This window comes from Sapajus apella, unplaced genomic scaffold (genome assembly GCF_009761245.1).
Source record: "Sapajus apella isolate SASKATOON/1434 unplaced genomic scaffold, GSC_monkey_1.0 scaffold8, whole genome shotgun sequence".
Classification (NCBI taxonomy): Eukaryota; Metazoa; Chordata; class Mammalia; order Primates; family Cebidae; genus Sapajus; species Sapajus apella.
Window position 1 is genome coordinate 2,325,475 of NW_022436948.1, and position 22,837 is coordinate 2,348,311.

General features: G+C 59.0%; 3 protein-coding genes across 6 annotated transcripts in view; 2 read left to right on the forward strand and 1 right to left on the reverse strand.

The window, feature by feature from the left end:
- DNMT3L (DNA methyltransferase 3 like) overlaps positions 1–2,219 on the forward strand; it is a 17,686-nt gene extending 15,467 nt beyond the window's left edge. The window contains exon 11 of one of the 2 annotated variants that reach the window (XM_032276572.1): positions 1,996–2,219. In XM_032276572.1, coding sequence (XP_032132463.1) covers positions 1,996–2,161 — 166 coding nt within the window. In that variant the 3' untranslated portion in view covers positions 2,162–2,219. Of the gene's footprint in view, positions 1–1,992 lie in introns of both variants that reach the window. The other variant, XM_032276571.1, reaches the window with a different exon arrangement.
- The window catches only part of PWP2 (PWP2 small subunit processome component), a 613,222-nt gene that overhangs the window by 493,021 nt on the left and 97,364 nt on the right, over positions 1–22,837 (reverse strand). The gene's annotated exons all lie outside the window — the stretch shown is intronic.
- Positions 7,455–20,737, forward strand: ICOSLG (inducible T cell costimulator ligand). 3 transcript variants are annotated; one of them, XM_032276569.1, is made up of 7 exons: positions 7,455–7,650; positions 9,902–9,942; positions 10,865–11,206; positions 12,170–12,460; positions 16,774–16,944; positions 17,775–17,810; positions 18,692–20,737. In XM_032276569.1, the coding sequence occupies exons 1-7, from the start codon at positions 7,637–7,639 to the stop codon at positions 18,892–18,894; spliced, it is 1,098 nt and encodes a 365-aa protein (XP_032132460.1). In that variant the 5' UTR covers positions 7,455–7,636; the 3' UTR covers positions 18,895–20,737. The 3 variants fall into 3 exon arrangements, with proteins under 3 accessions (XP_032132460.1, XP_032132458.1, XP_032132459.1); XM_032276567.1 differs by lacking the exon at positions 17,775–17,810 and having other exon boundaries at positions 7,510–7,650; XM_032276568.1 differs by lacking the exon at positions 9,902–9,942 and having other exon boundaries at positions 7,518–7,650.

Here is a 22,837-nt window from a genome sequence, read left to right on the forward strand (position 1 = left end):
AGCACACACACGGCTCACATACACACATTCATCACCACGGTCACACTCATCCACACACATATGCTCACTCACACTGTCACATGCTCGCACAGCACAGACATGACTGGCATGTACATCCACACATGTTCACATGTGCTCACTCACACAAATATAGGCACACATGCATCAGTCTCACACCAACCCACACGTTTGCACCCCCACAGCACACTCCTGGGCCGCCCTCCACCTTTTGGTGCCTTAAGCACACGGCCCCGCCCCACACGCCTTCCCACCACCCCCATGGTCTCTCCCAGCTGCCCTCCCCGCTTGGCAGCCTTTCCGAATGGCCCAGACCTCGAACCCCACAGCCAACTGCCCGTCCATCCCTTCACTCCCACACCTGCCTGGCGTGCCCAGCGTGCACGTGCATTCCTGTGGAACCAGCGCCTGCTGGCTCAGCTGAGTCATATCTCTTCCGGAGTGAGTTCTGGAAACTTCTTTCTCTCACCTCTCCGGTTCTGGCATTCTCCCAGCTCCCCACCACGCCATGATCATCCTGTGGCCTGGCACCTGCCAAGGTGTGGTGCCCGCAGGCCCTGCTGGCCTGGCCTTTCCTGGATTTGAGTTTGAGTGGGGCTGAGCTGAAGAGCTTTGTCAGAAGGTTCCCTCAGAAGCCCTCTCACCTGCATGCCTCCCTACAACCTCCCCCTAACCCTAGGCCTGCTGCCTGCCACATCACTCCTTGGGGGGCCACGCCAGGCTCTGTGGGGCTGGGTGAGCAGGGGTGAAGGTGGGGGCAGACCCAGCAACACCTGTGTGCGCTACAGGCCACGCCTCACCCGCTGTCTGGCCCGGAGGCTCCTTAGCCACGTGCATCCACGCAGTAGCCAGAGGACAGCGCCCCATCAGGGTCGTTACATGGCGGACCCAGGGGTCGCAAGGCTGCTCCACCAACGGCGCCTCCCTCCGCTCTAATGGCCACACCTGGGGCCCCTGCAGGGTTGGGCCGTGGGCTGGCAGCTGCCTCTTCCCAGCCCCCCGTTCTGAGCGAGGCCCTGCAGTGCTCTTCCGAGGGCTGCATGCACCTGTGCCCTGTCCTGGGGTCACATGGTTCCCAGAAGGAAGCTGGCAGCACCTTCCCACGGGTTTGCCTCCCATGCTCCGGGTGTCTCCTCAGTGACGTTGAGACACACCCCCTCACTGAAAGGAGAAATCATTTTGCAGAGGTGGCCACCATCGCCCCCAGGATGGTCAAAGACAGTCCCCACTGCCCAAGGGAGGGTGCCGGGAAGAGGGGACACTAACACTTCACTCGCAGCCTTCACCCAAAAATTAGCTAAGGAATGTTCCTGGGCTCCAGTGGGGTGGCTGGGAGCGTGAGAGGGGGTGTCAGTGCCCAGTCTCCAAAACCCCTCTTCCCAAGGGCCCCTCACACAGCAGGCTGGCAGGGTACCCCTTCCTCTTCCCACCTCCCCTCCTGCGCCCAGGGCTGGGGCTTCCAGCACAGGCAGCCGTGGGAACCCAGGGGGGCGGCCTTTGGAATAGACTTCCCCAGGAATGTGAGGATTTGGCCAACCTTTGCCCGGAGTCTTGCCCTTTCCTCTTTGGGGGTGTTGCCCAGGGATGGTGACGTCCTCTAGCGAGGGCCCTGGAGCTTGACGTTCACACTGAGTGGAACCTCACACGGAGCTGGACTCATTTCTCAGAGTCCAAGACTCTGATCCTTGGGGACCCTGCCTGTCACCCCCAGCCTGCTTCCCAGGGGATCAGACCCCCCACCGCTGCCCCCCTCTCCAGCCGGTGAGGCAGGAAACAGGGCAGCCACCTGGTCCCCTGCTGCTCACTCCACCTCCAGGAGAAAAGCTCCCAGAATGGGGTGGGACTCCTGGGAATCTTAGGCGCCTACCGGCTGTTCCCCTCACCCCCACAGCACTTTGTCCCCAGCCCAGTCTCCTGGGCGCTGCGCCCGCTCACAGCTCCCCTCCCCTCTCCTCCCCTCTCCCCTTCTCTCAGCAGCAGGCACTCGGCCCTGCCTTCGGAAGAAGAATTGTCCGGGCTGGCTCAGAACCGACAGAGCTCCAAGCTTCCCGCCCAGCGGCCCACCAAGCTGCTGAAGAACTGCTTTCTCCCCCTAAGAGAATATTTCAAGTATTTTTCAACAGAACTCACTTCCTCTTCATGAATGAGTCACTATACTGTGAAAAGTAAAAAAGACTTCCTAGAACAAACACAGCTCTCCTGACGCCGTCTTCCTCTCCTCTTCTCCTTTCCTTTGCTTGTCTCTGGCTTCTTGCGTCACTGCAGGCCCACACTCCGCAGGGTTCTGGAGACCCAGGGTCTCTCTCCCATCACCCCGGCTCAGGGACAGGGCGAGGCCCCCGCCGCTGTATAGGCACAGCATCTGTCATCCTGCAGGGCATGGGGTGGAGGCGGGAAATGGGCGGGAGGCGTCTGAGAAGCGCCTGTGCTGGGTCCCGTGGGATGCACTTATTGGCGGAGGCTTCCCCACGAGACCGAGACCGCTGTTTGCTTTCTTGTTTTTTTTTTTTCTTTCTTTTTTTGTTTTCAGATGGAGTCTCGCTCTGCCACCCAGGCTGGAGTGCAGTGGTGTAATCTCGGCTCCCTGCAACCTCTGCCTACCAGGTTCAAGCGATTCTCCTGCCTCAGCCTCCTGACTAGCTGGGATTACAGGTGTGTGCCACCACGCCCAGCTAATCTTTGTATTTTCAGTAGAGATGGGGTTTCACCGTGTTGGCCAGGCTGGTCTTGAACTCGTGATCTCAAGTGATCCACTTGTGTCAGCCTCCCAAAGTGCTGGGATTACAGGCATGAGCCACCATGCCCGGCCACTGTTTGCTTTCATAGGGAAAACCATGCACCCTGATCATAGCTGCATTACACAACCTGGAAAGTACAGGACCTCAGCCTTGGAGGGCAAAGGAGGGACCTGCTGGCGACGCTGCAGAGACCAAGAACAGGTCCACGCACAAAGGGTGTCACCTGGGCCGTACTCCGGGTAGTGTTGCTTGCAGAAAGCAGGGCTCTTCCTGGCCCGCTGCAGTTTGAGTTTGAGCGAGGATCAGCCCACCAGAAAGCTCTGCCTCAGGCTGGGCTCAAATCACATGAAATGAATCCTGCAGGGGACCTCTGGGGTCTACACTGGGACTATTAGTGGTACGTAAAATGCTTGTAGAAGAAAGGTTAAAATTGGACCTTTTGAAGATTAAAAATATACGTCTTGAAGTAGAGTCGACATCTTCACTTGAACTGACATGGCTGGAACCTGTTTGGACAGTCCTGGACTCTGACAACACGGGTCTCACATCCAGGGATGAATGCAGCGAGCTCCATAATGACCCGGGGTTCCTGATGCCACAGAAAACAGGGGAGCGCAGGTGAGGCCATGCAAGGGCAAATGAGCCCTCTGGGGAGGCTGTGCTCAAGCTGTCACTCAAAGGGGGCTGAGGCTATCATGAGCCCACAGGCCAGGCCAGTGGTGAGAGCTCTGAGCAGGGCGGGCTGGGCCCAGGCTGCCTCCACACAGGGAACCAGTGTCCCGGGCCCAACACAACTCATGCTCACTTTCCGTTGTGCTGCTTTAAAGCAAGGCACAGGGCGCCGAGGGGCTTTCTGCCCCTCAAAATGCACTTTGCTTCGTTTGTTCTCTCCCCAACCCTCAGAACTGTCCACACCAGCTTGAGATGCTCTATGTATTTTATTTCAAGGCTTTATTTTTTGAGATAAGGTCTAGCTCGTCTCCCAGGCTGGACTGCAGTGGCACAACCACAGGTACTGCAGCCTGCAACTCCTGAGCTCCAGTGGTCCTCCAGCCTCAGCCTCTGGAGTAGCTGGGACCACAGGTGCATGCCACCATGCCTGGCTCATTTTTTAAAATTTATAGAGATGGGGTCTTGCTCTGTTGCCCAGGCTGGTCTCAAAATCCTGGGCTCAAGTGATCCTCCCACCTTGGCCTCCCTAAGTGTTGGGATTACAGGTGTGAGCCGCTGTGCCCAGCCCTCTAAGTATTTTAGTTTTACACATAGGACCGGCCTCATGGTCCCGTGCTCAGCTGAACAGCGACCCCCCAAAAGATGCCCAGGTCCCCATTCCCGGATCCTGTGAATGCTATATGGCAAAGGAATAACTTTGCTGGCTGGATTAAATTGGGGTGGGAGGCCTCCCTAGGTCACCCAGGTGGGTTCTACCCCAAAGGGACTCTGAAGAGAGGGGCAAAGTGAGGCTCGACCACACAGAGGAGCCACGTGGCCACCGAGGGAGAGGCAGGAGTGCCACAGACACAAGGCAGGGACGCCCAAGGCCATTGGGAGCTAGGAGAGGTGCAGGGGACACTCCCCTAGCACCTCCACCGGGCAGACCTTGGGCTGCTGCCCTCCAGGGCCCAGAGAGGCTTTGTGTTGTTTTTGAGCCAGCAAGCGTGTGGTCATTAGTTCCAGAGCAGACAGGAAACAAACCTACAGTCGTGCACCACATAACGTTGCCAACACACGATGCGACGGTGCTCCCATAAGGTCACAATTCGGTATTTTTACTGCACCTGTTCTATGTTTAGATGGGTTTAGATACACAAATATCAGTGAGTCGCAGCTGCCTACACTATTCAGTGCAGTCACCTGCTGCACAGGCTTGTGGTCCAGGAGCAGCAGGCGTGACACGCGGCCCCAGCGTAGTGGGCTGTGCCACCAGGCTCGGTCGGTGTGCATGCATTCCATGATGTTCACACAAGGACAGAATCACCCGAGGACGCATTTCTCAGAAGGAACGAATCCTTTTCGTTAAACAACATATGCTGCATCCCCTAAGAGCAAAGATCTTCCTTGGCCAGGAGTTGAGCTCCCAGCATCAGCCAAGGCCCGTGCTGTCAAACGCGGGTTGTTGTGCTAGACCCCAAAGGGACCGGGGCCTGGAGGCGCACCGCGGCAGAGATCAGAAGACTCCCACACCCTCCAAACGGCAGAGCAGGGTGCCCTGGGGCCAGGGGCAGAGGGCAGCCGCTTCCTGCTTCTATGACTTACACCCAGAGAGTCTTGAACCCCAGGCTGCACAAATACAATTCCTGCTTGGCTCCCAGTGCGCCCTGGACACTGCCAAAGGGCCTTCTCTCCACACTCCTAGAACAAAAGCGCATCCTGCCTGCCCCAGAAACAGTCACGGGTGGCGGGACACTAAAACCTTCCTTTGACTACGGGAGACTTCCCAAGGGGTTTTATGTTTCTTCATCTGAAACCCTCTGCGTGTGGTAACCATGTGCCAGTGTGCTGCGTGATCACTTACAACAACCCACATTCGTGTATATGTCACGGACCGGGACGCAGGCCCCAGGAGGAAGGAACCTGCTGACCTGCTGTGGTCACACAGCTCGGAGCAGAAGAGGGTGTGAACCAGCCGCCGCTTACCGTTGTCTCTGAGGTTCCTGGGCCGCCCCGGCCTCCCTCAGTGTCCCCTTCTGACCCAGCTGCATTCCTGGCCCCTGCCTGGCTGTGCCCTTCACGCCTCATCCCCTCTCTCGGGAGGACCTGCCTGCAGCACTTGGCTGGAGTCTCTGGCGTCTGCCCGGGAAGCAGAGCCCGGACCTGCCCCCTCGGCCCCTCTCCCACCGCCCCTGGGCGGCACTGGGGGCGCCGCCGCAGATGAGTGGCCCCGCTCTTGGGAGACCTTAATTTGGGAGGCTCTGCTCCCCCAGGACCCAGTCCCCATCCTCCCACAATCCCCTCGCGGTATCCAGGGGCCGTCCCCCTCCCCGCAGTGTGGAGGGGATTCAGGTGAGCCCGGGGGTGGAGCGCTCCGCCAATGGTGGCGGCGTGGCCCGGGACCTCAGCCGCAGGCGCAGAGGCGCGCGGAGCCCCGCCCGTCAATTAGGGAGGGCCTCCGGAAGGAGGTGGCGCGGCCCACAGCCCGATCGGCGCACCTGCGCCCTCCTCACCTGCCGCGCGACGCGGTCCCCTCCCTGCAGCCACTTGCCCCGAAGAGAGGAACCTCGGTCCCCAGCATCGCGACCCCTCCAGCCTCGCGGGTCCAAGTCGGTGCCCCTGAGCGTGTCCCGGGAAGCGCACGTCCACGCTGGCGCTGAAAGGGGTTTTCTGGCTCAAGGGACGGGACGCGCCCTAGACAGTCCCGCTCAGACGGGGTTGCGCGCCGGACCTCACTGGTGTGCTGACGCCCTGCGCGCCGCGGGCCCTGTTCAACTCTTCCCGCCGGAGGGCAGGCGCCCCCTGACCAACCATCTCTCATTTAGACCCTCCAACCCCCATCTCTCAGCCTGGCCGGGAAGGGGGAAGTCGCCGGGCTTCAGTGCTTCCTGCTCGCCCGCCCCCGGCGCCCCCGCCGCCCCCGGCGCCCCCGCCGAGCCCCGCCGCCCATCTCTTCCGCCTTCTTGTTTTGTGCCTGGCCTCTCTGCTCCGCAAAAAACTAGCTTTCCGCGGGGAGAGGTTTCCGTATTTTTTAAGCTTTTGTCCACAGCGTTCTCTACCTCTTGGCTGAAGGAATGACAGCCTGCGGGGTGCCGTCTGGGGCCCCCGCCTCCCGGCGCCTCTGGCCTCCTCCGAGCCCCTGAGGTGGTGGGGGTCGGAGCAGACCAGAGACTGGGGCGCCGGGAGGAGGGTGCCCTGCTGCCCTGTCCAGCAGCCTCAGTCAGGCCCTTCTGGGGGCGCTTCTGCAGAAAGGGGGTCACGTCCCCTCTGGGCCCCACCTTACCCCAACCGAGACCCCTAAGCCAGGGAGGGGCCCCACCAGAAATCACGGCCTCTTTGGGTCACCTGGCTTGTGGGGATCAGGGAGAGAGAGCGTGGGCTGGGGGCCGTTGGGGGCGGGGAGCAGGGGCCCTGGGTCCAACCCTCGGTTGCGTGGCGCGGCCTTTCCCAGACCCGCTGCCCCAGACTCCGAGCCAGACGCCACTGCCAAGGCTGACGAGCTCAGAGCCGGAGCCGCAGGCTGCCTTGGTTTCCCGGCGGCGGCTCCTCAGTCCAGTGTTAGGCAAACAGGCTGAGCCAGCGCCCTCCGTTCCTCTAGACCGCTGAGGGTGCCAGGCCAGGTGGGGGTGGGCTGGGGCTGGCCCAGAGAGTAGAGCCCGCCTACCTTCCCTCCCTCCTTCCATTCATGCATTCATTCATTCAATCATTCATTCCGTCAATCATTCATTCCTCAGCAGTAGCTGAGTTCACTAGCCCAAGTCCTGGAGATCCTCCGGGCGGAGCGGGCCCCGCAGCACCCCTAGCCACCTTACTCCCGGGCACCTCCCACCCCTGCGCTTCCCGGGGCACCCAAGGCCTCCAGGTCCGCGTGCAGGCGGACTGCTCGACCTGCCTCTGTCCCGTCTCCGGCCGACGGGCACACTCGCCTGGGCAGAGCTGAACTTTCTGGAGCCTCCGCGCCCCGCGCCCCGCGCGCCGCGTCCCGGCGCGGCCTCGGTAGCAAGAGGAGTCAGGTCGGGGGCAGGGACTGGCCGGGGGCGGGGCAGGGACGGGGCGGGGACACGACTGCCTCCCGCCCGCCGCGCGCTGGGCGCTCAGAGCTAGGGCGCAGCGGGAGGGCAGTTAGATCCGATCTCCCGCGCCCCGAGGTTGCCGCTCCCCGAGGCCTCCCGCGGCCCAGGTTCTCCGTGGCCCGAGGTCTCCAGCGGCCCGAGATCTCCGCCAGCGCCATGCGCCTGAGCAGGTGAGACTGGGAAGGAGCCGCGGCGCCGCGATCAAGGGCGGGGTGGCTCGGTCCGCGCGTCCCCAGCTCGGCCCTGACGTGGGGCCTGCGAAGCTCGCTTGGAGGCGCCGGGCGGGCAGTGCGCACCCGGAGAGCGGGCGATGGGGGCACCGGGACAGCCGGCGGGGCGTGAACAGCAGCGGGCTGCGGAGGCCGCCACCGGGACCCACGGGAGGACGCGCAGCCGTGCGGGGGCGGACCGGTGGCGGGGTCCCTGCTAGGGAAAGGGGACTGCGAACGCTGGAAGGAGGGAGGGAAGGGGGTGCACCTCGCACGCCCGGGTACCGGCGCTGCCCCTTCCACTCCCTGGCACCACTGATTTCCCAGGAGATGGGTGAAGGAGGGAGGCGACTGGCCTGGCTTTCTCTAAGGCCAGCCGGATGCTCACGGTCTGGCGACACGCCCTCCCCCACACACGTGGGATTCCCCGCAGCCAGGCAGCTGGTCCGCACTGGGGAAGGTGGAGCTGTCTAAACCGGGAGTGACAGCTTCCTCCTGGTTTTTTGTGAAAATATGCTCTTAGCAACCAGGTCCTAGGGTTCACAGCCCGTGCTCCCCTGGGTGAACCGGTGAGGCCCCTGACCCTAGGGGTGCCTCCCACATAGCCCAGAACTGGCCCACACCTGGGTCACACTGCTCAGTACCCCTCTTCATTAGAAATATATGCAACTATGATCCTGCCCTAGAGAGAAAGCACTTAAAAGTCTGTGACTGTCACAGCCCTCCCATGTCTTAGCTCTCCACCACTCGCACCTTCAAACAGGTGACCCTGAATGTGCTGGGTCTTGAGGCAAACTCAGGGTTGAGAGGAAGGGGTGCTGAGGGCCCAAGGAGAGGACACAGGTGCCGCTGGGTGGGCAGCACCCAGGGACCGGATAAGCCAGAAAGAGCTTGGAGCAGCTCCTCCGGCCCAGAAAGCCCCCCAATGTCCTGAGGAGGCCTCCAAAGACAGAATGGGGCTTATGAGCTGGGCACTGTGGGAGAGAAATGGGGGCACAGAGGGGTTCTCACAGCTGTGGTTTAGAAGGTGGCCCTGGGGAGATACCTGAAGGGGCTGAGGCTGGAGGCAAGGAGGCCTGGGTGGAGGCAGGGGACCTGCTGGAGGCCATCACAACCATCTTGCAGCCAGAATGGCAACCCCAACAGGGAATGGGAGAGAGGAAGGGCTGCCTGCGGGCTTCAAGAGTCCCTGGTGGCCTGGGGCTCACTTTGGTGCATGTGTGTTCACTTGGCACAGGCACGCCTCCATGCAGACTCAGGTGATGGCCACCGTGGGTGGGGCCAGGGTTTCTGTGGCTCCAGAGCTCAGGGGCAGGCCACTGGGAGGTTCCCACGAGACCAGACTTTCACTTAGGAAGCCCCCAAGGTTTCCGAGGCAGAGGCCAGACAGAAGAGGGATGAATGTCTCCCAGATCTTGGAAGTACAGCAACATCAGAGAAGGAGGTGTCCCTGCTCCGGGGGCTCCCACTCTGTGGGGAGCTTGGCCCGTAAACTGATGGTTTGGGGGACTGGGGCAAGCCATGAAGGGCCTCCACCTGGGGAAGGCATCCTGGGGCTGGTGGGAGAAGGTGGAGAGCCTGAAGCATGCAGGGTGCCAAGGCTCCCCGACGCAAGATGGCAGGAGCACTGGAGTCATGAGTGGGATTTGCTGCCTGAGGCAGGGCACCAGCTGTAGCAGGATCTGAAACAGGAGGAGCCCAGGTTTTGTTTCAAAATGATCTGCGTTACCCACAGGGCTGCCCCGTCACTCACCTGACCCACCCTGTCATGGGCACGCCTGATGTTCTCCGTCTCCCCAGCATTTTAAGTGAAGCCCCTGTTATATGTGCCCTGAAAGCTTTTTTATCTCTGATTTCCTACAATTTCTTGGAATTTGTCCCCAGGAAGGCTAGACCAGCCTCAGGGGTATCCCTTGCTCTCCTTCATCCTCACATTGGCATCACAGTGTTTCTGGGAATTTGTCACCACCAGAGCTAGAGAGTGGCAAGAGGCTACCAGCCCCTCGGACTTGCGGTGCTGGGCAGGGGGTGGTGGTCCCGGCTCCAGACCCCGAATTCCTGTGGAGAACAGATGCAGGCAGTCTCCTATCTTCACATTTCTGTGAAGGACAGAACTGCCTCTTGCCTGGGAAACCAGCCTGCTCCCATTTGGAAGATGCAGGTAACTCACCTGCGGCCCCACCTCACCTGCGTTTCCGGTTGTTTTTTTCAGTCCTGGACTGCTCTTCCTGCTCCTCAGCAGCCTTCGAGCCGGTAAGTTCAGGGGGTGCTTTGCCAGCAGTGTGGGCACCCAGCTCTGAGATGGGCCGTCTGGCTATGTGGACTGCCGGCCGCAGGGTACCAGGAGCAGCCTCACCAGGCTCCTTTTGGCTTCTCAAGTGGCCCTTTGGAGAAAGTTGGTACCTAACCTAGGTTGCTGCACAAGATGGACGCATTTCCTTAAAGGGAAACACTTCTGCAAACTCTGGAGTTCTTGTTTGATTTTGTGTTTGTTGCAGGCAGAATGCAGTTCCTCTGAGCCAGGGCTTCCTGGGTCCCCTGGTCTCCCTGTCCCGGGCAGCAGCCCTGCTGAGCCCTAAGAGCCACCAGCCTCTAGAAGAGCCAGGAATAGGGGCGAGGCGCCACAGCACAGACCCAAAGCCTTGCCAAGCCTTCCAGCCTAGAGTGCTTTGGAGGCAGGCAACGCACACAGATTTTCCCACAGGCGTTTATGTGGTTGTGCAAACGGTAAAGCCGCCCTGTGTCTGTTACATTTATGAGAACTTTCCTGATGGAAGGGAGCAGCATTATAATGTAATTCTTGAGAAATTGTTTTCCCTTAAATGCCTGATTTTTAAAGAATGTTTTAATCTGCATCAATTATAGACTCCCAAAAAGTAGTAAAAATAGTTCTGAGTAACAAAAACAATGCTGAGCCCATCCAGCTGCTCCTCCCCGGGCAGCCCAGCCCCTTACTCAACGGGAGTGCGTCATCAAAGCCAAAGATTGACATTGGACTTCACCTGAAATACCCACGCTTTTCAAGTTTCACTGCATTCCTGCACGTGCCTTGTTAATGAATTCTAAGCCACAGTTGGCATTTGAGGCTCGAAACGCAAAGCCTGCCCCAGACAGTAGCTTCATGGCCTGGGCGTCGGCCTCAGAAAACAGATTTTTGCCTTTTGGGTCGTTGCAGATACTCAGGAGAAAGAAGTAAGGGCGATGGTAGGCAGCGATGTGGAGCTCAGCTGCGCTTCCCCCGAAGGAAGCCGTTTCGATTTAAATGACATTTACGTGTACTGGCAAATCAGTGACACGGTGGTGGCTTACCACGTCCCGCAGAACAGCTCCTCCTCCGTGGCCAGCCGCTACAGGAACCGGGCGGCGATGTCACCGGCCGGGATGCTGCAGGGCGACTTCTCCCTGCGCTTGTTCAATGTCACCCCCGACGACGAGCAGAAGTTTCGCTGCGTGGTGCTGAGTAAATCCCTGGGATTCCAGACGGTCTTGGAAGTTGTGGTCACACTGCATGTGGCAGGTAGGACCGTTGAGGCAGAAAGAGCTGGGTCCATCCCAGCCTCCCATCGTGGAAGAGTATTCACAAAATTGAAACCCCCTCCCTGGCTCATTCACTGTTTCTTTCAGTGAAGAAAATTCTCAGCTGTGTTATCAGGCCTCTATCTAACATCAAGGGAAACTAAACAGCTGAAAAATCCTTAATGCATGACTTGGGCTGCTTGGTTTCCCAGAAGAGCTCCTAGCCTTGCTGTCTTTGCCTTTTTTGAGTTTGTTTTTTGCGACAGGGTCTCACTGTTGGCCAAGCTGGAGCGCAGTAGTAGGGTCATGCTGCAGCCTCGACCTCCTGAGCTCAAGCAGTTCTCCTGCCTCAGCCTCCTGAGTATTTGGGACTACAGGCACCTGCCACCACGCTCGGCTAATTTTTGATTATTTGTAGAAATGGGATCTCACTATGTTGCCCAGGCTGGTCTCAAACTCCTGGACACAAGTGATCCTCCTGCCTTACCCTCCCAAATTGCTGGGATCACAGACATGAGCCACCACGCCCAAACTAGAGTTTTAACAGTGAAATGTGAAAGAAGTGCACTAAATGAGAACCAAATTTAAGAGAAAAATTAGAGGCAACCAAGGAGCTCTGGGCATTTCATCAGGGAGAACAGCCGTGTCCATTTCAGATGGACTGACAGCCCCTGTGTCAGCAGCGAGATGAACCAGCTCCAGAGAAGGGGGTCCCGGAACAGCCGCCAGCCACGGAATGGGGGTCTGTGGGTGCCAGTCACTGCCCGCCAGGCTCAGCGGTCCCTGGCCACTGGGACTGCCTTGGGGGACAGGGCCGAGCCGGCTGCTCAGACCACAGCCTCGGCCCTGGCCATGTCGGGCCACAGTGGGCTGCCTCCCCAGTGACCCAGCCTTGGCACTGTGTACCCTGTTTCTTGACCGGCAGGGCCTGGCATCTCTTACCACCTGTCTCCCTCCCCCGCAGCAAACTTCAGCGTGCCGATCGTCAGCGCGCCCCACAGCCCCTCCCAGGATGAGCTCATTTTCACGTGTATGTCCGTGAACGGCTACCCCCAGCCCAGAGTGTACTGGATCAACAAGACGGACGGCAGCCTGCTGGACCAGGCTCTGCAGAATGACACCATCGTGTTGAACACGCGGGGCTTGTACAATGTGGTCAGCGTGCTGAGGATCGCGGCGACCCCCAGCGTGAACATCGGCTGCTGCATAGAGAACGCGCTTCTGCAGCAGAACCTGACTGTGGACAGCCAGACAGGTAAGCTCCCAGGGTCTGTGTGCTGGCCTGTGCCCAAGACGGTGGGGCCAGGGCTGGCTTGGGAGACCCTCTGAGGCAGGAGACAGACAGTCCCTTCGACGGACGCAGCAGGACACTGAAAGATGGTGAAAGGGAGAGGAGGAGAGAGACACACGTCGCGCAGTGAGGACCACCACGGTGTCTGGGAACAGGAACGGCGCCGGGCCAGTGCACATGGCTCAGTTTCCTTCGCCCAGAGTCAGTTTCACTGAACCTGCTTTACAGCTGAGGGCTGAACTCTGAGGCTGGAAACACTTCAGAAGCCACAGGACTAGGCAGCAGCAGTCCAGGATGGAAGCCCACCCCTAAGCAGCCCCCACCCAAGCTCCCTGCCTCTTGGGAAGACTGAAGCCCCCAGACCCAGGAATCCCACTGGGCATGGCTGCTGGCTTAGCTCCTCCCTGTGGAAGGGGTGCAGGCGGGGACGTCTTCGTCAAGGCCACAGGCCTGCCCCATTTGTGTCCCCGTCTCCTGTGTCAGGATGAGAGGCAGAAAGAGGAGGCAGGAGATGACCAAGGAGGGGGCCTGGGGCCCTGCTGGCTGCAGGAAAGGGGCTGCCAGCAAGACTCACCATGCAGCCCCATGCAAAGCAAGAATGCAGGGCTTGGCCAGGTGCGGTGACTCATGCCTGTAGTCCCAGCACTTTCGGAGAGCAAAGCAGGTGGATCATGAGGTCAGAAGTTCAAGACCAGCCTGGTCAACATGGTGAAACCCTGTCTCTACTAAAAATACAAAAATTAGCTGGACATGGTAGTGGGTGCCTGTCATCCCAGCAACTTAGGAGGCTGAGGCAGAGAACTGCTTGAACCCGGGAGGCAGAGGTTGCAGTGAGCTGAGATCACAGCATTGCACTCCAACCTGGGCAACAGAGCAAGACTTCATCTCAAAAAAAGAAGAAGAATGCAGGGCTCCTTGTTTCGGAAGCTTTGAGAATTCCAGACAGTGACTACAGGCATCACACCAGCTGCCGGCGTTTCTGAGCTCAACCCTGAAAGCCTGCCGAGGTGCACACCCTGGAAGTCCACCCTGACCGCCAGGATCCCCTGCAGAGCCAGATGTTCTCCTTCTTGAAATTGGGGCTTAGGCCCTGTGACTCACGTTCAGAGTCTGTGAGCTGTGTGCAGCAGGATGAGGGCTGCCCCCAGAGCAGCCTCTGATAAGTGCCTTCCAGCCGCATACGCCCCCCAGAGCGGCCCAAGGGGTAGCAGAAGGTTCTCCCGGGACATTGTCTCAAGGCTGGTCACACAGTGGGGTCATCTGGGCAGCCTGTGAAAGCCCCCGTGCCCAGACCCATTGGACCTGGAGCTCGGGGCAGGCACCAGGCCTCGGGGCAGTGTAAGAGCTTCAGAGGTTCAGGGTTGAGCATTGCCCAGGTGATCTCTCAGGTGTGCGTGGAGACATGCCGGGCATTCAGAACAAGCTCCTAGGGGGTTGCCGCAGCTTGTTTGCCTGTGAGGGGCTCTCTGAGGGGCAAAGGCACTGGACACAGAGCCCAGAGGCATTGCTGTCTCTGTGCCTGGCAGTGGAAAGGCAGAAGGGTACGGCTGCCAAGAGAACAACACAGCAGTTCCTTGAAGAGCTAAGCGTGGGCCGGCTGAGGTGGCTCACACCTGTAATCCCAGCACTTTGGGAGGCTGAGGCAGACGGATCACTTGAGGTGAGGAGTTCAAGACCAGCCTGGCCAACATGGAGAAACTCCATCTCTACTAAAAATACAAAATTACCCAGGTGTGGTGGGGCACACCTGTCATCCCAGCTACTCGGGAGGCTGAGGCAGGAGAATCACTTGAACCAGGGAGGTGGAGGTTGCGGTGAGCCGAGATCACACCACTGCACTCCAGAGTGAAACTCCTCAAAAAAAAAGAAAAGCTAAGCATGGAAGTACTGTAGGACCCAGCGTTCTCTCCTAGGGATATAGCCAAGAGGATTCAAAACAAGGATTCAAACAAATGCCTGCCCATGAGTGTTCACGGCAGGAAACCAGGAAACCACTGGAGTGTCCCTCGAGGATGGACGGATGCACCAAACATGAGCCGTGTGTGCAGGGAGAATCAGCCTGCCGCACGCTGCGGCGTGGAGAACCTCAAGGCCATTATGCCAGTGACAGAGCCAGACACCTGAGGACAAGCCTGTGGGACTCCATTTATACAACGTCTCCAGAATAGGGCAAGCTGCAGAGACAGAAAGCAAACTAGAGGCTTCCAGGTGTGGGAGGACAGCAGTTCTCCTACCTCAGCCTCCTGAGTATCTGGGACCACAGGCACGTGCCACCTCGCCTGGCTAAGTTTTGATTCTCTGTAGAAATGGGGTCTCACTGTTGCCCAGGCTGGTCTCAAACTCCTGGACACAAGTGATGCTCCTGCCTCAGCCTCCCGAAGTGCTGGGATTACAGGCATGAGCCACCATATCCAAACTAGCATTTTAAACGTGAAATTTGAAGGAGTGCTATAAAGTACTAAATGAGAACAAAATTTAAGAGAAAAATAAGAGGTCCCGGCTATTCCGGGACCCCCATGTTTGGATCTGGCCCTTCTCGCTGCTGACACACAGGCTCACAGTCCATCTGAACTGGACACAACCATGCTCCCTGATGAACTGCCCCAGGACAGCGGAGGACAGGGAAAGGCTGCACGTGGCCACGAGGTTGCCTTTTGGGGGTAATAAAACGGGTGCTGGAATTAGGTGGTGGTTATGATTGCAGAGGCACCCTGAATTGTTCGCTTTAAAATGGCTCATTTTGGGCGGGGCATGGTGGCTCCTGCCTGTAGTCCTAGCACTTTGGGAGGCTGAGGCAGGTGGATCACCTGAGGTCAGGAGTTTGAGACCAGCCTGCACAACATGATGAAAACCTGTCTCTACTAAAAATACAAAAATTAGCTGGGCACGGTGGTGCGTGCCTGTAATCCCAGCTACCCGGGAGGCTGAGGCAGGAGAATCACTGGAACCTGGGAAGCAGAGGCTGCAGTGAGCCGAGATCCCACCACTGCACTCCAGCCTGGGCAAGAGAGCGAGACTCCATCTCAAAAAAAAAAAGCATAAAGTGGCTGGGCACGTGATGCACACCTGTAGCTACTTAGGAGGCTGAGGCAAGAGGATCACTTAAGCCCTGAGACCAACCAGGGCAACATAGTGAGATCTCATCTCTATAAAAAAAAAAAAAAAAAAGTTAGCCAGGCCCGGTGGTGCCCGCCTGCAGTCCCAGCTACTTGGTAGGCTGAGGTGAAAGGATTAATTGAGCCCAGAAGGTCGAGGCTGCAGTGAGTCAGGTTTGTACCACTGCACTCCAGCCTGGGCAACAGAGCAAGATCCTGTCTCAAAAACTAAGTAAATAAAATAAAATGGTTAATTTTATGTTCGGTGACTTTCACCTTGATTTTTAAAAATCCAGCAGCGTGAGGTAGCTCATGCCTGTAATCCCAGCACTTTGGGAGGCCGAGGCAGGCAGATCACCTGAGGTCAGCAGTTCAAGACCAGCCAGACCAACATGGAGAAACCCCATCTCTACTAAAAATACAAAATTAGCCAGGCGTGGTGGCGCACGCCTGTATTCCCAGCTACTCAGGAGGTGGAGGCAGGAGAATCGCTTGAACCCGGGAGGCGGAGGTTGTGTTGAGCCGAGATCGTGCCATTGCATTCCAGCCTGGGTGACAAGAGCAAAACTCTGTCTCAAAAAAAAAAAAAAAAAAAAAATCCAGGAAGGACTTGTGCTTCCTGCCACACCCAGCCCTGTGGTCCTCTGGCTGTGGTCGGGGTCATTACCTCTCCCAGGTAGGACAGGAGGAACAAGACCCCTCCAGGAAATGAAGCCCCTCTGCAAGAGAAAACCCTCCTCTCATCAGCCTGTTATTTTAAAACCTCAAAATCATGTCAGGGAAATACTTCCCTGCAGTACTATCTACTCAAGGTTGAAAAAGAAAGACCCTTTTTCTCCAAGAATTTTTTTTTTTTGAGATAGGAGTCTTGCTGTGTTGCCCAGGCTGGAGTGCAGTGGCACAATCTCAGCTCACTGTAACCTCTGTCTCCCAGGTTTAAGTGATTCTCCTGCCTCAGCCTCCCGAGTAGCTGGGGCTACAGACATGCATGTGCCCCCACGCCTAGCTGATTTTTGTATTTTTAGTAGAGATGGAGTTTCACCATGTTGGCCAGGCTGGTCCCAAACTCTTGACCTCGTGATCCACCCACCTCGGCCTCCCAAAGTGCTGGGATTACAGGCATGCGCCACCATGCCCAGCCCCAAGATTCTTTAAGTCGGATTATTTTCCTCTTTCTTGCAGGAAATGACATCGGAGACAGAGACAAAATCACAAAGAACACAGACAGTACCCCCGAGGAGAAGAACGTGGCGGTGTGGAGTGTCCTGGCTGTCCCATGCCTGCTTGTGGCCCTGGCGGCAGGCCTGGCAACGTGGGTGTGCAGGTGCAGAAGGCCCCGCCGCAGCTATGCAGGTAGAGATGGACCCGTGTTGGGGACGTTAATGTTTGTTCTGTTGGTGCGAACATTTGCCTGCTTTCACGTCCCTCACTGATACTGATTTCGCTTGAAACTTCGCTGTGGCAGCATTAACATGCATGAGCCTGAGCAACCCAAACTCTCCCACGAAGTGGATTTCAAACCCTGCATCTCTGACATTCCTGACACAGCCAAGCCAGAAAGGCGCTGCGAAGCCGGCCCCGCAGGGCGGGAGGGAAGGGTGGCTTCTGCGTGTCAAGGCCGGGGTGGTGTCCATTTCCAGGGGAGCCTCTGAGGCTGCCTGGAGCACCCCCATGCTGTGGGTCCGTGACTCCGGCCCGCTCCGAGACAGAGTCCGGAGGTCTGTGTTTCAGCCACGTAAGACACAGCAGCAGAATGCCGTGGAGCAGGAAGTCCTGGACACTGGCCGTGGTGATGGCCGGGTGGGGGGCTCGTCCAGACCCCCTCAAGGGTGGCGATCACTGGAATGCAGGCATGGTGGCCACGGAGTAGAGGCAGCTCCTGTGGGCTGCCCCTGGCTCTCCCGGAAACATCTTCCATGGGGCTGGCTAGGCTGTGGAAGGGCCCCAGAGCCAGGTCACAGCATCTGAAGTGCTTCCCAGGCACTTCCCCTTACAGAGGATCTTCCTCAAAAGCCATGTGGCCTGGGAGCCCGTCAGCTGTCAGTCCTTTCCCTGCCTAGAGCTGGGGCCTCTGGGAGTCTTCCGAGCTGGGTGTTTTGGGGGCTGCCGAGAGCTCAGGAGCACCAGGAGCTTTAGGGACACCCCCACCGCTGCTGCCCTGACCCTTTCGGTTTGTCCCCCAGGTGTCTGGGCTGCGAGGCCGGAGCCAGAGCTCACTGGTGAGTTTGCTGTGGGAAGCAGCAGGTTCTGGGGGGCCCAAGGGAGGTTTGGCTGATGACTATCTTTCAGATTTTCAAAAACTTTTCAAAAGGCAGAAGTCCTTTGCCTTGAACCACTGTTGCCCCGGAGACAAAGGGAAGCCCCGGTGGCGTGCACAGCATTTCCTGCAGCCTTCCCTTGGCATGGGCTGGCATCCTAGTGTGCGCTTTCCCGCACTGCAGTGGGATTTTCCTGGCATGCACAGGAGCAGAGACACACGTGCTGGAGCCCTGTCCTCCCTGGCGCCCAGCCCCCACGGGGTGTCCAGAGCGGGTGCAGGCACTGCCAGCTTCTCTCTGCACCAGCCGCTCCTGCAGCTCAGGCAGCTCTCTGTCCCCGGGGAGAGGTGTGTCCCCCACAGTCCCGAGAGCAACACAGATTCAGATTCCTGTCCCAATTTGGGGAAAATGTCCACACATGGTCACGCAGCTGGCAGGTGCCTCTGGCTGCAAGGGACACTGGGCTTCGCAGGCAGGACAGCTGGGCTCCCCACCATGGTTCGGAACCCCCTCTGAGCCCCGTTTTTCACCCACGAGAAGCGGCTTCCCCGGGATGGTGGGCTCATGGAGTGCGAAGCCACCGTGGGTCACCTGCGGACCCGACTGCAGAAGACACACTTCCAAGGTCAGGTCAGCCCGTTCCAGATCACGCTGGAACACAGCTTGCTAAAAACATGGCCAGCCTGTTCCCACCAGAGCCAGACGAGGTGCCCTGTGCAGGTGGCTGTCTCCAAAGCTCTAAACCGTTTGTTTCCACCAAGTTGAGTCCTGAGAAAACCAACATGTGCCTGCAGAAGGGAAAGGGGTGTTTCACGTTCCTCTCTCTTCGCTTCCCTTCCAAGGCCATGTTTGCCCAAGCTCACCGCCCAGAAATGTCATCCACACCAAAAGCAAATGTCCCCAAGTGAGTGCGCTCACCATTGTCACTGGCAGTCACTCACAAGAAGGGCCTGGTGATGGGCTCCCCTCCACTCGGAGCAGGCAGGATTCGGCACCAGGCTCTTCCCAGCACCCAGACCCACTGGGGACACATGCCTTCCCATGAAATGCGGGACTGTGAGACTGAAGGAAAGGTATTTGGTTGAAAAGGAGGACTGGGCATCCCCTCTTCCAGGAAAGCCTCTGTTCTGCTGGGGTCTCTTGAGGGTGTTAGCAGGAGGCCCAGGTGTAGGACCTCTTCTGCCCTGTACGTTCCCGACCTGCCTTCCGCCCGGAGGCCACAGGACCCACGCCGGTGCATGTCCACCAGCATCGGCAGCCGTCCACACCAAGGAGCCCTGGAGGGCATCGCTGGCCTCTGCCACACTCCTTGGGAGGAACACTGGCCCTTGGCTGTTCTGGTGAAAAGCTGAGCCACCTTCAGAAGAGGCACAGGTGGAGTTTGCCAGAAGAAAGGCTGTGCCAGGGCCGTGTTAGGCCAGTAGCAGGGGCTGCCGGGGCTCTGCCTGGGGCCTGCAGCGAGAAGGACACAGCCCAGCAGGGCTGGAAGCGCCCATGTCCAGCAGGCACGGCCCTGGCAACGTGGTCCCCAGAGTCCTGAGCAGCAGTTAGGTGCATGGAGGGGGCGTCACCTGGTGGTCGTGATCCCCCTTCCCACTGCAGCTGTGATCCCCAAAGCACTGGGTGGCTCCCCCCACCTCCACCACCCTCAGCAGCCCTACCTTGCTCAACCCGGAGGGTCTCAGGGTCCTGATGAAGACCTCTGACCCCAGCACCAGGCTCCTCAGAGACCAACAGTCCCGAGGGGGACCGGAGACGGGGTGGGCCAGTGCTGAGGGGTGCCACCCTGGGCCCTGATCCGACCCAGCGCCTTCCATGCTGGTCCCTGGAATGAATCAGTGGCTGACTGTCTCCAGGAGGGCTGGAAAGGATGCTGCCAGGTGGCCTGGGGTGCACTCGCCCCAGGGAGATGGGATGGACGCCTGGCCTGACCCTCAGGATGCAGTGTCAGCTCCGGGGCTGTGGGCCAATGCCCCTCCTCCTCCCTTCCCAGAGTCACCTGATATTCCCGGGATCAGTCGGGGCTGTTACAGCTCCCATCACTTGGAACTGACAGCGTGTGAGGGCTGCACTTCTCAGACTTAGAACAAAACGAGGAGTGAGGACTCATGGTCACAGTGCAGTTCCAGTACTTGTTACAAGCAATTGTTTTTCTACAAAAAAAGTCCTCACCCGGACCTTTAAGTGAAGGTGACCAGGGCTCCACTCGCACTTTTAACATGCAAGCATTAGAAGATGTGTGGTGTTTGTAAAAGAATAATTGTTGTCAGCGGGCATTGATTGGCAGGGACAACGAGCTGCTTGGGTGTGGAAAGTTGGGGCGTTGGAAAGTGGGGTGTGGTCCCATTTGCAGTGACTGAGAAGTGACTCCAGGATGGACTTGCAGGGACACCCAGGGGTCCTAAGCCCCAGGACTGAGGGTCATGCATCACCACTCAGGTGGCTCAGGAGATGCCCTGGGCCTGGTGACTTCACAGGCAGGCCGGGGACAGCCCCGAAGGGAGACAGAGTCTGGCTCCAGCTTTTCCCATTGGAGGTGGTTTTCCTTCACCAGGGGACAGGCAGGAAGGCTGCAGCTGCCCCAGGGGCCCCAGAAGCTTCTGCCCCTCATGCCCGGGGTTCGGGAGACACTTTGGAGGCTGCTGTCGCCACTGTACGTCCAAGGCCATGCCCTCTGTGGGTGGGTGCCCATGTCTTACCACCCTGCTGGTCCCCACAGCCCCTCCGAAGCCTGCATGTCGTGTCTATAAGACCACCCTGTAACGCTGCCCCTCTCAGCCCAAGACGTCAGCTTCCCCTTTCTCCTACACTGCGGACAGGCTGGATGCCAGTGTCCTGGCAGCCACCTCCAGAAACCCAACTTAAGAGAGAGGGTAAGGGGCAAACCGTGCCTGTGTCCTGTGGCTTCGGTGGGTGCAGGGAGTCTTGGGCATGGCCAGCTCAGCTGTCTGCGGTCTGGGCAGGAACAGGGGCCACTCCTGCTCGGGGGCCCCTGCCCTACACCTGGCTGTTCTGACTCCCAGGGGACATGGGGCCAGGTCTGGAAGCATTTGGGGCTGTCAGAGCTGGGGGCTATTCCTGGGCTCCCTCAGGTGGAAGCCGCAATGCTGTTAGCATCGTACTGGGCACAGGAGGGCCGCCACAGAGAAGCGCCCACTCACAAGTCCACAGCCCACCGTCTCCCCTCAGAGACCCTGTCCTCCCTGCACCCACCTCCAGACAAAGGTCCCGCTACCCCTGGGCTCAGGGGAACCTTGCTGGTCTGTGGAACAGGAGGGGGAAACTCTCACTCCCCACACCACCCTGCACATAGTAGGTGTGCAGTAAACACCCACCAGCCAGGCTCCAATCAAGGCTGGCAGATGGGGTGGTCCATCCCTAGGGCGGGAGACAAGGGAGATGGCTGCCTGCTGGACCCCGAGCCAGGTAGCGCTGTGCCTGTGCCTCAGTTTCCCCTCTGTAAAGTGAGGCGCTGGAACTGGGTTCTGTCTACTGGGCTCTGCAGCTTGGATGCTCTGAAGACTGAGGGACCCACGTGGGGAGGGTGGTTGTGGCTTTGGAATAGCTGTCCAGGCCCAGGCGCCTCCAAGAAGGCCACCAAGCCTTGCCCATGCTGCAGGGGTGTGGTGGGGAAGGGGGACCAAGAACCCAGAGGTCTCCTTTCTGCATCTTCTTGTCTTCAGTGACCAGAGGTGCAGCCTGAGCTTGGGAGAGGGGTTCTGCCTTGAACCCCAGGGCACAGAACACTTTTCCCAGGGAGTACCCCTGAGCTCCCTGCATTGCGCCAGCGGAGTATGGGCTCACCTTGCAAGAACGACATTGAGGAGCTCCAGAACTGGGGGTGTGCAGACTCTTAACCAGCCAGCCCCAGGCAGGCCCAGACCCTGGGCACAAAAAGGCGGGGCCTTCTCTCCCCAGGCCCCTGCCAGGGCAGGCTGGACTGCTCTCCCGTCTCCCTCCCCACTGTCCTCTCCCAACTGTCACCCATGCCTCCCTCTTCCACTGTCCTCCCTGCACTGCCCTCCCCCCACTCTCCCTGCTGTCCCCCCCACTCCCCACTGTCGCCCCCACTCCCCATACTGTCCTCCCAGTTCCCCCCAAATGGACTTGGCCATGTCCTTCTGGGCCTCACCGCCTGAGTTCCCCAGGCCTGCAGCTTCTCCTCCATCCGTCCCCGGGCTGCAGCTGGCTATGCAGGGAGCGAGCTCCAGCACCTGAGGAGCCCTTTGGGGTGGGGGGGCCTCTCCGTGCCGCAGCAGCCAGGGACCTTGATGCCTTTGCACGACGCCCTCACGTGCAGCCTGGGACCTCAGATGCCTGTGCACACCACCGCCCCTCCTCCCCACCCAGCCTCTCGGCATTAGGACTTGGTTTGGCCTCATTAGCCTTAGAGCCTGCAAGCGACAGGGCTTCCTCCTGGCGGGCCTGGCCGCAGCGGGGAGGGGCCGCAGCTCCAGGCCACTCCACACCCCCTTCCTCTGGACCTTCCGTGTGCCCCGACCCTTTTCGCTGGGTGACATCCTTCAGGGTACATTCAGCACCCCACTAAGGATAGGCCCACTGGTGGGACAGCCGCAGCTGCAAGGGAGGGGGTTGGAGTCTTCAAAGGGCAGAACTTCCATGGAGAAGCGGCTACCACGGAGAGACCAGCTGCAAACACAGGGGCACTACGTGGAAGGAACTGGCGTCGGACCACACAGGTGTCACCAGGCTCAAAGGCCCAGGCCGCAAGTCCTGCTCAGTCCCCGACACAATGCACTCCTGCTGTCCTCAGCAGGCCCCACACAGGCCAGGAGCACCGGCAAAGCCTGGCGACCTGAGGAGGGCCAGGCTTCGTCCAGGCTGAAGGTGGTCAGCGGTCCACCTTGGCCCAGGTAGAAAAGGCATGGATTAAGATTTCACGCCAGCTGGGCACAGTGGCTCACTCCTGGGCTCAAGCAGTTCCTGCCTCAGCCTCCCAAGTAGCTGGGATTACAGGAGCCTGCCAC